This window comes from Coenobita brevimanus, chromosome 60 (assembly GCF_032717465.1).
Source record: "Coenobita brevimanus isolate Jiangsu-jjx chromosome 60, ASM3271746v2, whole genome shotgun sequence".
NCBI lineage: Eukaryota > Metazoa > Arthropoda > Malacostraca > Decapoda > Coenobitidae > Coenobita > Coenobita brevimanus.
This window is the reverse complement of record NC_137013.1, coordinates 27,399,047-27,411,992: the sequence shown is the minus strand read 5'-3', so window position 1 is coordinate 27,411,992 and position 12,946 is coordinate 27,399,047. Positions and strand designations below refer to the sequence as shown.

At 42.3% G+C, this 12,946-nt stretch overlaps 2 protein-coding genes across 2 annotated transcripts in view; one reads left to right on the top strand and one right to left on the bottom strand.

The window, feature by feature from the left end:
* LOC145403335 (beta-galactosidase-like) overlaps positions 1 to 12,946 on the top strand; it is a 415,229-nt gene that overhangs the window by 176,689 nt on the left and 225,594 nt on the right. The window lies entirely within an intron of this gene.
* The window catches only part of LOC145403069 (uncharacterized), a 34,932-nt gene that overhangs the window by 10,041 nt on the left and 11,945 nt on the right, over positions 1 to 12,946 (bottom strand). The window contains exon 2 of the mRNA XM_080274906.1: positions 3,891 to 3,937. Coding sequence (XP_080131032.1) covers positions 3,891 to 3,937 — 47 coding nt within the window. The remainder of the gene's footprint in view (positions 1 to 3,890; positions 3,938 to 12,946) is intronic.

Below are 12,946 nucleotides of genomic sequence, written 5' to 3'. Positions count from 1 at the left end.
CCACCTGTTATTACAACTCTTGTGGTGAATAATTGACTGGCCGAGGTGATTGTCTTGTTGATGAGAGAGAGAGAGAGAGAGAGAGAGAGAGAGAGACCATCGAGGGATATCTCAAACCTCCTCCTTGACTCTCTCTCTCTCTCCACACACACACACACACACACACACACACACACACACACAAGTCACCTGTAACAATCACTAAAGTACAGCCAGAGTCCACGCCACACAACTAAGTACAGGTTTTGCGGTGGTGTGTGGTATTTGGTGAAGCTAATTACTGGCGTGTGATAATTGCCTGGTTAATGAGGGGTGGTTACGGGATAATTAGGTGTTTTGCCTCGCGACCTACATATAATGAGTTCACCTGTCACTAAGGAGACATACACGCACTCTGCATTTTAATAATCTGTCTGTCTGTCTGTCTGTCTGTCTGTCTCTCTGTCTCTCTCTCTCTCTCTCTCTCTCTCTCTCTCTCTCTCTCTCTCTCGTTTTTAAAAATGGAGATGATTTAGGAATACCGCTGAGTCAAGTACTTAATATGCTTTACGTATAATCTTTATCATTAAGTAAGAGTGGTGATATTCCGGTTGTGGAAGGGAAGCCATATTGTCCTCGCCCGTGGAAGTTCGTCTCAACAAGTGCTCCTGACCAGCGCCTTGACTTTCTTATTTTGTTTATTTCACTTTCTAACTACAAATTTAGTGCAACAGGTTTTTTTTTTTTTTACCGTTGTTATCGAGTTTATGTTCTGCGTTTGTTTTGCTTTGTATTAGATGTATGACTATTTTCAGTGTGTTCCATCCGTAAGCCAAGCGGTAGGATTGGGATGTGCTCGTGCCAAGTGTGTTAATGGATATGTCATTGTATTGTACGCATGCAGGTGTGTGTGTGTGTGTGTGTGTGTGTGTGTGTGTGTGTACGTTTTTCACTGAAGGCCGCTATGTATAGGGTATGTGTGCTTCTACTGCTGCCTCTACTATATTTTATCTAGCATCTCCCCTAACTATACCTTATTTCTGTTATCTTACTAAATATCCCAGCTTTTTCTCACTTGTCATTCATACATTTATTATCTACCCTCACTATACAATCTTGAGAGAGAGAGAGAGAGAGAGAGAGTAATCCCATCAGTATAAACACCAACACTCGTCCCACCTGCCTTGCGCAAGTCGCTCTCCTCTTGTTTACACACACACTTCTCAACCTCAACCAATTTTAGACACATGCGAATAAACAATACCGGTACCGACAGCACCCTCACGGTCGGCACAGCTCTGGTTCAAATAATAACCAACAGCACTCTCAGCATAGGAACAACTTTATCATTTCTTTTCAAACAACGCTTAACCTTGATTCAGGCAATTCGGGTATTCTATTCCAATTAACGTCAAATTATTCTTTCCAGTTAACAGAATCATAAGAGTTTGAGTGAAGATTTCATTCGGAGGCCGAGGATGAGATGGAGGGATGGGGTGGAGAGGTATATGAGAGAGGGGGGGGTGAGCTCGGAGCAGGGGAGTGAAATGGCGGGGGACAGGGCGACTTGGAGGCGATTTGTTTGTGGCCACCCCAAACGGGATTGAGGCGTCTGGCAATAGATAGAAAGATGCAACCTCTCTATCATATACAGTACTGCCAAGTGTGCAACAATTAACATTTTTACCGAAGTAGCTAACGGCATTTCCAACACGAACGATTAACACTAGCCGGAAGAACTGCACAGGTCAAGCCGAGCATTTAAATACCCAATAACAGCAATAATAACTAGCTGTAAAGTTTTAGCACAGCAATGCAACGCCGCACCCTAACTCTGACCGTGATCCGTAACTTTGAAAAACCTATGTGCCGCTTCCAATCCAAATCAGACCAGACTTTCATGAAATATTTCTTTACATACATACAAAGAAATAGAATCCATCATAATAGGTGAGTCTCGGCGTCCCTATCAAAAGCTTGCGCAATCTTGGATACGCGAATTAACATCAAGAATAATAGGGCTAGTGTACAATACTGGACGTGAAAAAAGAAAACAATATAAATAATGACGGTAACTGTAATAAGGAATATCATGACAGTGGCAACATCTCTTGTAGGCTTAACAGTTTCATTGCCTTTAACATGACTATTAACAGTCTAGCATTAGTAGTAGTAGTAGTCGCAGCAGGAGGAGGAGGAGGCCAAGCAATAATAATAGTAATAATAATAATAATGATGATAATAATAATAATACTAATAATAATAACCAACTTAATACATGCACAAAATCACCATTAATAAAAACGTTAGCACCTGACACTGAGATACCTTTGCACTAACTAAAAAGAATGTGACATCAAACACTTCAAATGCAACCTAACACACCGACATGCATCCTGGAACACTCTCTCGCTCTCTCTCTCACTCTCTCTCTCATCATTTTGAGAGTCCGTTCCCTTAACCTACCACTCCTATACGTGCCATACACCTTCGCATGTCTTCGCTTGGGTGTTAATATCATCCGTTCATACTGAAAGCATATTACTCTTGTTCAGGATTGTTGTGATTATATCTGAAAAGTGTTTTTATCACACACACACACACACACACACACACACACACACACACACACACACACACACACACAAACTGAATTAAGCCAAACTTATCAAACCAATTTCCGAAAACATACTTCGACGTAATTACTAAACAACTTCACTTAAGATAATAATAATAATAATAATAATAATAATAATAAACTGGTAAATGTGCGGGAAGATGATCTATGTGATATTTTTAGGCACTGTAACAGTCCTGTGTTTTCAAATGGCAGTAATCGCACCTTGGATTTACCTGTGCGTTCTTACCTTACCTAATTGTATCTTTACAGGAATGAGTCAAGCTCGTACTGTCCCGTGTCTTAAACCATATTTATCGTACATATACTTAAATTTGTGAATTGTTTTGGCACACACTATTTCATTCGGTAGTGCATTCCATTGATCAATTGCTCTGTTTGGGAAACTGAATTTCCTTACGTCTTTATCACCTCTCTTCTTATGCAGTTTTTTGCAGTGTCCTCTTGCTGATGCTTCTCCATATGTTAAGTAATCATTTATGTCTATTTTCTCCTTTCCTGATATGCACTTATATAGCATTATCATGTCATCTCTTTTCCTTCTCTCCTGTAGTGTTGGTAGATTCAGTTTATTTAGTCTTTCTTCGTAGCTTAGGTCCCTAAAGCTTGGTATCCATCTTGTAGCGGCCCTTTGAACTTTTTCAATCTTGTCTATATGCTTTTTGAGATGAGGACTCCAGACTACTGATGCATATTCCAGGGTTGGTCTAATGAATGATGTTATTATCCTTCTTAGCATGTCTTCATTTATGTATGTGAATGCTATTCTCATATTTGCAAGCAGTGTATACATGTTCCGTACCTTCTCGCTGATGTGGTCAGCCGGAGATAGTCTGTTATTGATAATCACACCTAGGTCTTTCTCTCTTTCTGATGTGTATAGGGTTTTATTTCCTAACTTATAATCCCAATCAGGTCTTTTTCCACTTTTACCAAACTTGATTACATGACACTTGTCCACATTGAATTCCGTGTGTGTGTGTGTGTGTGTGTGTGTGTGTGTGTGTGTGTGTTTCAATCGTTACATCTCGCTACGCATCCTAACACTACTTATTTCGTGCTGATTTATGTATAGTCCTACTCTTTAAAAGTACGGAGCTTTACACTTCTTCACACTCTTCAGGTAGACAATCAGTATCGCTCACGACGAAGAGAAGCCATAGGTAAATTTATCTCTAGTGTAGTAAGAGAATCCGTTGACTGGGTTCGGTTTAGGGGTTTTTGTTATTAGCTTCAGCTTTCGTGACGTAACTTAATAATCTCTGTGGCTTACCAGTTCCAGCAGAAACCGCGGTTACGAAGAAATATTCCAAGGCAGCACTTCATCTTGAACACCTCTTAACGTCTCTCCTTCGACACTGGCGGCATCAGATACCCTGCGCGTTGATATATATGTGCACCGAAGTTTCCATGTCTCGCAAGAATACTAATTAGGAAATGAATATAAACCGCGTATCAATCATATCATACCTATACCCACAACACACTGCCTTGATGATAATATACTGATGTGTGTACAGTTAACTGGCAAGTAACTCGACCATATTTCCCTCAAAATAAAATGTAATAGATATCCATGAGAAGCCAGGGAAGGAGTGACGTATCAGTGACTCACTTGAAAGCCGGTTCCTGGAAGACTACACCTTGCACTAACTTTCTTTACCTACACTGGGTGACTTGATATAATATTTCTAACAACAGCTATACTTTCATACAACCTCCCACATTTACTCCCTACCTTTGTCCCTTCACCTAGCCAACCCCTCCTCCTTCAAAAGTGCCACTCATACAATCTACCTTACCTTATCACTTCACCTCGCTCTTGGTCCACCTCTTCTGCCTCCCTCCCTCATATACTCCTTCACCCTGTTACTACGTCTCGATCTTTGGTCTAACTCTCCCTACTTCTCAACGGTTAATATTTCAAACATCCTAACCTCCACTTCGTTCTTGGTCTACCTCTCCTTCTAACAACTACAGCGTCATACAACCTAACTCTGCTCCACTACTGAGAGAGAGAGAGAGAGAGAGAGAGAGAGAGAGAGATGGGGGGTATGAATGGTACTAATTTGCTTTATTTGGTGGTGTAGTGTAGTGATCAGAATACCCATATCGGAGTGTGGGTCTTCATATGCACAGGCAGCCTAGGGACGTGCGTAGGTTAATTCCATCCTACAGAAGTGACAGGGATTTTTCGACTATGCAGTACCACCACAGGGAGTATATTAGTCACCTACACAATACTTCACCCCAAAGACGTGTTTTTTTTCTCTCTCTCGCTAACGTCACACTGTTTTACTCAACACACGCAACCCGCCTCAAACAGCAGAATGTATCGTCCCCGTTTTTGGCTGGGCTTTTCTTTTCTTTTTTTTTTTTTTAATCAGTGTTCACCGGTCTAAGCTTTCCCAGTTTTGCAGATGCTCGCGAGAAATGATTTACGAAAAGCGCCATCCTTCATACTACTTTCATTGGCTGGAGGGTAGGATTCAAGTGAGTTTTGTGTGCAGGAAGAATGGGATAGTAATAAACTAATTTGCCTATAAACATCGTTGTTATCATCGTACAAAGTAGCCGTTTTTACGTCGCATAAATGAAAACATGTGATAACGCGTCAGTTGTAACTGCTGGGGGCACGGGGCGCAATACTCGTCCTAATCAATTTTTACTGGAAAGTAACTGTATAGAACGTGCCGTCTTTACCTTTTAATACTCGTAATCCATTGTTTCAAAAACTTTGTATTTCTCCACTGGCATTATTTTCTCACCAGCTCAGCCATAAGTGACTGACTTTTTCATTTTAGGTTTAATCCAATATTCACTTACACTGGCAGTCCTGCTTGTCAGTTGTGAGAAATTCAATTTTCTGAATATTGTTTAGTTGTTTAGCCCTGGGCAGAGAATGCCCTTGGTTGTCCTTGTTGGCCAGTGCACATGACTGGTCCAAGGCAATCCAGCTTCCTGGGTAGGACCTCCTTAGATCGGTCCAGACCGGTCTACTTTATCTCGCCAGAACAGCCAGGGGGACGGTCTAAACCGGTCTAAAAACTTCACAAAAATGCAGCTTCAGAAAAGCCTCTCCTAAACTGAGTAACATCAGTAGCACGAAGAGAGTTCAGCGGGATCAGTGGGTTAACTGGCCTTCTGAAAGCACTAGTAAAACCATAGCCTAGCCTCGAACCCCTACACAGTGATGGGAGAAAGTCGAGGTTAAATATATTTAATTTTATTATTACTATTACTACTATTATTTTTATTATTATTACTCGTGCTACTACTACTACAGTCTTCTTCTTTTTGCCATGCTTTTACTTATTAGCGACAGACGATTTTATTTAGCTGGGTGAGTCATAGCAACCTGAGAAAGTAAACAATGGCACTATTAGCCCTATCGTGGTCTGAACAACCCTAGTAATTTATTCCAGCTAACGTGAGGGTGAGTCATGGCAGCCTGTGTGTCAATACCGGTACAATTACAACATACCTGGCTTGTGTTTCTTGTCACCTTTTCTCGGAAGACTGTGGTTTTTGTTTTCATATTACTTTTATTTTTCTCTCGTTTTTCTTGGTACGTCATGAATATTCTGTTTTTATTTTCCTACTTGCTTCTTAGGTCATCCATGTACTTGTTTCCCTTGCTAGGTTAGGAATTTAAAACTATCTTTATACTGACGTGTATTTTTCGTCTTCTTGGCTTATATCCCCTTCTGATCCTATTTATATTTGCATTTTATGTTTTAGTTTTCTGCTTTCCTTGGTAGATCATGTATAGTTTTTTTTGGTATTTTCTTTTTTTTTTTTATTCTTTTCAATATTTCTTCTTTGCTCTGTTGATGGTGACTACGGATTCTGTTACCGCTATTTTCTTAATCATTATCATCGTTACTCTTTACTGTTTAGATTGTGCATATAGAGTCTTGCTTTTACCGTCATCATCATCATCGTCATCATTATCATCAGATCGTGAGTATGGTTTATTTGGGTTATTCTGTCTATTTCTCTTTTTTATATTTATTTTTATTTTCAGGTTTCTCGAATGACCATGAACACCCAAGTAAAGCCTACGTTTCATTAGTAAATATTTCCTACTGTTGTGTCCTCCAGCCTCTCTCTCTCTCTCTCTCTCTCTCTCTCTCTCTCTCTCTCTTATCACCCTTTTCTCCTCCCCCTATTCTTCCCTCCTTTTCTCCTCTCGTTCCTCCTCTCACCCTTCTTTCTTTCCCTGCCACCCCTTCTTCATCTTCCTTCCTCTTTCCATTTTCCCCATTTAGGCTATGTACAGCCTTTATCAAGCCCTTCAATACTAGGACCTGAATAAAACGAATGGAGGCAGTACAAACTGACTAATAATTAAAGGAAAATACCACCGGATATAAGAGGTTAAACTTACATACCGCCTCTTGTGCATAAATCTGTAATATAACACGGGGTAAGAGGCAGGGTCGGAAAGTGAGTTAAACAGATGATAGTGACTGGTATGGTGAAGGTCTGTCTATCTGTTTATCTATTGCCAGACGCCTCAATCCGGTAAGGGATGGCCACAAACAAATCGCCTCTATGTCACCCTGTCCCCCGCCATTTCATTACCCTGCTCCCAGCTCACACCCCCCTCTCTCATATACTTCTTCACTCCATCCCTTCATCGCATCCTTGGCCTCCCCCTCCCTCCCTCCCTCTACCCCCCCCTCCACCTCACTCACATACACTCTCCTCGTCAGTCTCTCACTCTCTATCCTCTCCACATGCCCAAACCACCTCAGTGTCTTTCTCCTAACGCTTCCTGTCACATCCACATCCATGGTGAAGGTGTAGTTATCTGTTTGTGGAGGCCTTCCCCTGCCTCGTCAGCACCCATCCCACGAACTGACTGGCACCCAAGAATAAGAGGCCTCATCCTTGGTGCAGAGATTTACACTCAAGACACAGCGTCCTCCAAACACTGAGCCAGTTCCAATCCCACTGAGCCAAGGCATCATCATTCACATCCACCTTCCGTCTCTACCCTTCTCGCATCCCTGATCATCCCACCCCCGCCCTTCCCTCAATCTTCCTTCCGTCACAGCCCCCTCCCTACCCCCATGAAAGTAAGAAGACAGTCAGTACCTTCAGTACACATGAACTACACGCTGACTAACCACACTGAATCAGCTCCTAAACCCCTCCTAATCAGCTGCCCAACCCCTCTCCCCCTTCTCCTCCCACACTTGTTGACACTCCCAGGCTATTCCATGTATTTTGCCGGACGTACTCTTTCTTAAACCATTCTTATTCTTCAGTTCAGGCTTTATATCTCCAGACGACTTTGTTCACCTTGAGAAACGTCCATTTGCCGAGGTTAGATGCGGCCTTCGTTACCGCCTTCACTCCTAGAATATAATAACACGATATCGGCACACCGGGTTGCGTATCATGTGTGTGTGTGTGTGTGTGTGTGTGTGTGTGTGTGTGTGTGTGTGTTTCTATCCTTCCAGCAGTCCCACATCACGTCCACCAAACCGAGCCCCCCCCCCCAGAGAGGAAGAGACAGGTCAGCACATATGACCTAAACGCTGACTAACACAACACACTGAATCAGGCCCCTTACACCCTCCCCCCCCACACACAGCCATTGCCATACACACCCAGGACATCCCACGCATCACACCGGAAGTGGTTTTTCCTGTACAACTTACTAAACTTTCTTTTTCTAGTTCGTTCTTGCTACTCTCATATTTAATTACCATTTTTCTTTCCATTGCAGTTCTCTATCTCACTCACAGCCGAATAAAATCGTCTGGCCTCAGTGCGAATGTAATGTTAAAGTTCTTCCGATACAGGTAGGCTCTTGTAACTCAGTCTCTATAACTCTCTATCTGCTGAAATAAATCGCTGGTGGTAAATGAGAAAGAATACTATAACTGACACTAAAAATATTGGATTACATTAGTGTCTTTCTGATAATCATTTCACACATAATGGAGAATAGGGATGTAAGGGTGAGTTGGGTGCGTAGGTGGGTGGTGAGCTGGTGTGGTGAATGTGGAAGTCGGATGGTGATGTGACGTGGTGCATGTGGAGACGTGGTGGTGGTGGTGGTGTGTTTGTTGATGAGGTGGACGCGGCTGTGTGTGGAGGCAGCAACACTGACTCACCACACACACACACACACACACACACACACACACACGCCATTCAACTCTCACGCTCAATCATTCAGTACACAAAGAAAAGTCATTCAGTCTCTCTCTCTCTCTCTCTCTCTCTCTCTCTCTCTCTCTCTCTCTCTCTCTCATCGCTTTGTATTAGACGGCCATTTTGAACCTCTTGAAATGATTTAGTGATCAATAAACAGACGAATATTTTCGTCACACTAGTATACACCAAAAAATCACCCTTGTGGACATACCTACACATTCTAGGATTTCCTGAAAATTAAGGGTAAAATATATGTTTTTAAGTAACGTATTTTAGGTTATTTTCTGATTCTAAACTGCCCCCACAGGAAAGAAATGATATATCGGTCCACCTTAAGTCCTACTGTAGATCTCGGTCAGCCTAAATCCCACTGTAGATTTCTTTTTTTTATTTTAGACTCCGATTATACAGTACAGGGTAGCTGGTGACCTGCGCTCTAGTAGGAACTCACGCACAAGGGTATCCTGTATGTTGCACGGGCGACCTAGTCTGTTAGTGTGGACACGGGTACGGCAGTGGGAGCAGGATAGGAATAAAGGATGCAGTGTAAATATTAATAACAATGAATCGGCCACGCAGTACATGATAAAATGCCCGGAGAAGAGGAAGACCAAAGTTACATGTATTCCCCGTGTTATTTACGTATACCCTAGCAAGGCCAATTGAAAATCCTGGGTACCCCCTTGTGGAAGTGCTATATGGAGCTTTGTCAACCCCTTCATTACTTTATAGGATGCTTTGCTGGGCTGGATCTTGGCGCATATAATTATCTGGGAGTAATTAGGGTACACGAGGAATGTCATACTCTGGCTGAAGGAACTAAATTGTGCTTCAGTGTCCGATACGGGGAATCTGGCAGTGAAGATGTGAATATGGATGGAGGAGGAGGAGGAGGAAGAACAAGAAGAAGAAGAAGAACAACAACAACAATGGTGTAAGGGTGAAGGTCATACAGGAAGGCAGAGGGTGGGTAGGGTCAGTGAGTGAGGGTGTGGGCATGACTCACCCACCCCGCTACCCCAACACCACCACCTGAGGCGAGTGGCGTTATCGGATTTCATGCCTTTCACGCCATAATATTTTTGTTTTTGTTACCTGCACCACCACGCAAAGCACGAGAGAGAGAGAGAGAGAGAGAGAGTGTGTGTGTGTGTGTGTGTGTGTGTGTGTGTGTGTGAGAGAGAGAGAGAGAGAGAGAGAGAGAGAGAGAGAGAGAGAGCAACGCGTGCTTGCCGTCACTATAACTCATCAGTACCAATATCACTGACAAAATAATTACCATCATCATCATCATCACCATACTCGCCTTCACGATCAGCAGTCATTAGCATCATCATTATTAGCATAACCATCAGCTGGATGTTGTTAAAAACTAGAGGAGTAACTTGGGGTTTCATTCTCGCTGGATTTATTTTGGATAGAACTTACTACCTCTCTTGTAAAATCAGCTTCCAAGAGATTAGGTGTGAAAGCCGACTCTGCGCTTTCTCTACCCCTGCACAGTTTTTGACTTTATACACGGGTTTTATTCGCCCCTGTGTAGAGCACAACTCTCATGTGTGGGGAGGCCTTCCCACATATAGTTCTTCTCAACAAGATGGAGTCAAAGGCTTTTTGTCTCATTAACACTTCTCATACTGGCTCCCTTCAAGCTCTATATTTTCGCCGCACTGTTGCATATTTATCTCATTTCCATCGCTACGTCAATGGTCACTGTTCCTCTGAACTGTCTGCTTGCATCCCTCCACCACTACAGCGGGCGCGTAGCACCCGTCTAGCAACAAACTCTCAACCCTTTTCTGTCTAACTACAACCATTACTCCCAGTCCTTCATGTATGCAACAAGTAAACTCTGGAACTGTCTCCCTCTGTCTGTATTTCCTACTGCCTATGATCTCCAGTCTCAAACGCAGTGTGTCCAGGCATCTCGAAATGAGCGGATTTAAATTTGGCTCTCTGTTGTCTTGTTTTTGTTTTTTCTTGGAGGAAACAATTTGTGGGCTCCTGGCCTTTGATTCCTTCTTTCTTACATAAAAAAAATAATCATCACCATCAACATAAGCGCCCACACCATCATCATAATCATTAACAACCTCATTACCATGAACACCAAAGACTTCTACTTCCACGAACACAGACAACACTCATCATTATCATCATTACGATTATTATTATTATTATCATTATTTTTTATTATTGTATTATTATTATTATTATTATTATTATTATTATTATCATCATCATCATCATCATTACTAAACCAATCACCTCAACATCATTATTAGTACAAGAATCACCACCACCACCACCACCATCATCGTAATCATCATCATCAACAGCATCCCCATCCCCATCATATGCTAATCATCATCATCATCAACACCAGCATCATTCTCATCATAAGCTAATCAGGACCATAATCATCATCATCAGCAACAACAGCATCACCATCCTCCTCCTCCTCATCATCATCATCATCATCAACCACCTCACACTCCAGGAAGAGAAATCAGGAAATTGGCAGGAATGAGGAAATACTCTGAACCTCTCTCTCTCTCTCTCTCTCTCTCTCTCTCTCGTAGTCCAGTATAGGCAGAAGGGAAAACAATGAGATAGGAAGATGATGGACTGCAACTGGGAGCTCTGAGAAAGCATTTTTTTTTACTTGCAGGAGGAGGGAGGAGGAGGAGCAGGGGAGAGAGAGAGAGAGAGAGAGAGAGAGAGGGGGGGGGTGCATAGTATCCATACCCGGTGACTAAAGTGAAAGTGGTATCCGGTGCTTGTGAATGAGAGAGAGAGAGAGAGAGAGAGAGAGAGAGAGAGGTTAATTCAGTAGGTCAGGTTGTAAGGTTAGAAATAGCCTTCATTAACCCCTTCACACCTGTGATTACGACTTTCACATATTTATTATAATTCTTGCTGCCACAAGACGATTTTATTCATTTGTGTGATATACAGTAACTTTCACTGACCCTTTCAGTACGATGTGGCCATATTTCATTTTTATTATTAGCTAGAATGCGTTCACAGAGCGCATACCTCCGCCAATGCCATTACCATTAAAAAGGATCAGGATCCGAATTCGCCCCCAAATTTAATCATTTCTTTTCCTGGTCCATGGCCCAGCTTTCCACAAAATTTCAATGAAATTCATGGAGAACTTTTAAAGATATTGTGAGGGATACTCCGGATCCGCGGGATCCCAATCCGCCTCAAAATTTAATAATTTCATTCTTGGCCCATGCCGACGCTATTCTAAAATTTCATGTCAAAATCCTTTTCATAGCTCTTTGAGTAATCGTTGATCTGAATCCGTGGAACATAGGATCAGGATTCTGAATCCGCCCCAAATTAAATCAATTCTTTCTTTGCCCATGACCCACCTTTCCACAAAAAGCTTTCATTGAAATTCATTGAGAACTTTTGGAGATATTGTGCCGGATACTCCGGATCTGGATTCGGATTCGGCCCAAAATTTAATCATTTGTTCCTTGGCCCATGGCCCAGCCCTCCGGAAAATGTCATCAAAATCCGGTCATAACTTTTTGAGTAATACTGTTAATTGACAGCCAGACTGACAAACAAACTAACGCCGGGTAAAACACCCTCCTTGGCGGAGGTAATTATTACTGACAAGAGGGAAAGTGCCTACTCTCTCTCTCTCTCTCTCTCCTTTCAGTACAGTGAGTGTCATATTTCATTCTTATTACCTCCGCTAAGGAGGTTATGTTTTACCCGGCGTTGGTTTGATGGTCGCCTGGGTCCGTTAGCAGTATTAATGTACTTAGAAAGTTAGGAACGGACTCAGCAAGGTGTACTTTTGTGAAACGGGTGGGCCATGGGCCAAGAAACGAATGCTTAAATTTTGGGCCGGATCTAGAGTACCCCGCATAATATCTCCAAAAGTTCTCAACGAATTTCGATGGAAGTTTGTGGACAAGTGTGCCATGGACCAAGAAAGAATTTATTAAATTTGGGGGCGAATCCGGATCCTATATCCACGGATCTAGATCCGGGATTATTCGAATGGTTATAAACGAATTTTTGCTGAAATTTTGTAGAAGGGTCGGCCATGGGCCAATGATTAAACTTTGGGGGCGAATCTGGATCTGGATCCAGAGAGTCCCGCACAATATCTCCAAAAGTTCTCAATGA